Source organism: Buceros rhinoceros, unplaced genomic scaffold (genome assembly GCF_000710305.1).
Source record: "Buceros rhinoceros silvestris isolate BGI_N320 unplaced genomic scaffold, ASM71030v1 scaffold14474, whole genome shotgun sequence".
Taxonomy (NCBI): Eukaryota; Metazoa; Chordata; class Aves; order Bucerotiformes; family Bucerotidae; genus Buceros; species Buceros rhinoceros.
Genome location: NW_010410153.1, coordinates 28696 through 30611, shown reverse-complemented (window position 1 = coordinate 30611; position 1916 = coordinate 28696). Strand labels below are relative to the sequence as shown.

Sequence of the window (1916 nt, the reverse complement as noted above, 5' to 3'; positions counted from 1 at the left end):
CAGGTGATGTTCCCATCCCTGCTAGGCCACCTCCAGAGAGACAACTGAAGCCAGTGCTGAAGCCCTTTTGCTGTACGACTTCATCGTTCTTGAGATCCTGTCAGAGTAGCTACTCAATGAAATATTTTTCTCCTTGGAAGACCTTTGCCACCACAAAACTGTAGTCTTCAGGGTACAGAATCGGAGAAGAAAGGGCGGGGAGAGAAAATATATATAACTAATTTTGACTGATCGTATAACTCAGCCTTAAAATCTAATATTTCACCAGATTAATTTTGAATGTGATAAGAACACAAACCAAGGCAATTCATCAGCTAAAACTCACCTCTACCCACCCTCAAAATTATTTTTTACCATAGCTTACAGATGACCTTTCAATGGATGAAATGTTCTGGTGTAGTTTTAATTACATCATTCTGTTCCAACCCAGACAACGTGACAGCCGTTTCCTTCCTACCATAAACCCGTGTGGGTATATCTAGAACTTAAATATATCCAGAACTACTTTTCAGCAATCGCTTATTTAATTTACTGTCCCCTACTGGAGGAAAATCTCATGTTTGCTTAACAGCTTCTCTCTGAAGGACTTCACCAAGCTCTAAGGCACCAAAACCCGATGCTAACGGAACCAGGGTCTGTGGAAAAGGTGTATTAGGATGTGAACTAGTAGGACAGGTACACAGGAGGGAGCGAGTAGGGATGAGGGTTGTGGGAAGTGTGGAAGAGAGTCTCTGGGGAAGAAAGAATGGGAAACCACAAGTTACCTGTGCCCGTTGCTTTGTTTCCACTCAGCCTTCTTTTTTTTTTTTCCTCTCTTTTCTTTTCCCCCTCTTTTCACAGCTTGGGATCAAAAAGAAAAAATACATGCCATACAATCACCAGCACAAATACTTCTTCATCAGTGAGTATCTCTGTTCTCCTGCGGTACCATAACGGGGCTTGTAGATCTTGCTTGTGACCCGTAGGGCTTGAGCAGAGCTGAGGTGCCTGCATCAAAGAACATAATAATTGGTTTGCATCTGATTTTTGGAGGAGTTGAAAACCTGACTGGATAAATCCAAGTGACCTGCTCTGACCTCATGGCTGATGCTGCTCTGAGATCCTGAGGTCTTGTCCAGCCCAAATTATCATGGGATCCTATGTGACATCAGGTTTCTGTGAAACACGTTGATTTGCTTGAGAATTTCTAACCAACTGGCTTAAGTTTGCTCTAGCATAGAAAAAGTAGTGGGGTCACACTTAGGTCATCCTAAAACTGTACTGCTTTGCAAAAATAAAAAATGGAAAAAGGAGAAGGACTTTTAATTCACTAATTCGTGGGAGAGTGTGATGAGGGCTCCAGGGACTGTGCGAGCTGTAGGATGTCTGGCTCAAAAAGTGCGTAAACAAAGCAGAGGGAAAATTCAGAATGTCTCCACTGTCGGTGCCCTGATCTCTAGGTTCTCACTCCTGCCCCTTCCCCTCGTAGTGAAGCTTTATTCCTTTGGCAAAGCAGCCCAATCTCGACAGAGGACAAGGAGATATCACCTCGTGCACGTGTGCAGAATAACAGTCTGGTCTGCTGCTTGGGATGCTTGCCTGAAAAGAGGACAGCATGAATTTAAACCCTGAAGCCCAGCAGAAATGGGCACTGTGAGGGTGCGATTCACTTTGCTCCCCGGTCTCTCAGGATGGGCTCCAGCGGTGGCTCTGCTCTCGAGTGGCCTGGCAGAACCAGCAGGGTTGGTCCTGATGTGCATGTCTCGGAGATGCCTAGTTAAGGAAGGTGATCCCGTGTTACACATCATACCGCATCTTTCAGGAGTATTCACACCTAAAGAACAGCCCATGGCGTGGCTGGTTTTCTTTGATTTTTAAGGACAAGGGAGATGTCCATTTGGAAGGTTGTTTGAGTTCTTTCTGTAACCCCAAAGCCC

General features: G+C 45.0%; 1 protein-coding gene across 1 annotated transcript in view; it reads left to right on the top strand.

Moving 5' to 3' along the window:
- Positions 1–1916, top strand: part of LOC104492898 (fatty acid desaturase 1-like) — a 10524-nt gene that overhangs the window by 4227 nt on the left and 4381 nt on the right. Inside the window, exon 6 of the mRNA XM_010135502.1 lies at positions 841–901. Within this exon, the coding sequence (XP_010133804.1) occupies positions 841–901 (61 nt within the window). The remainder of the gene's footprint in view (positions 1–840; positions 902–1916) is intronic.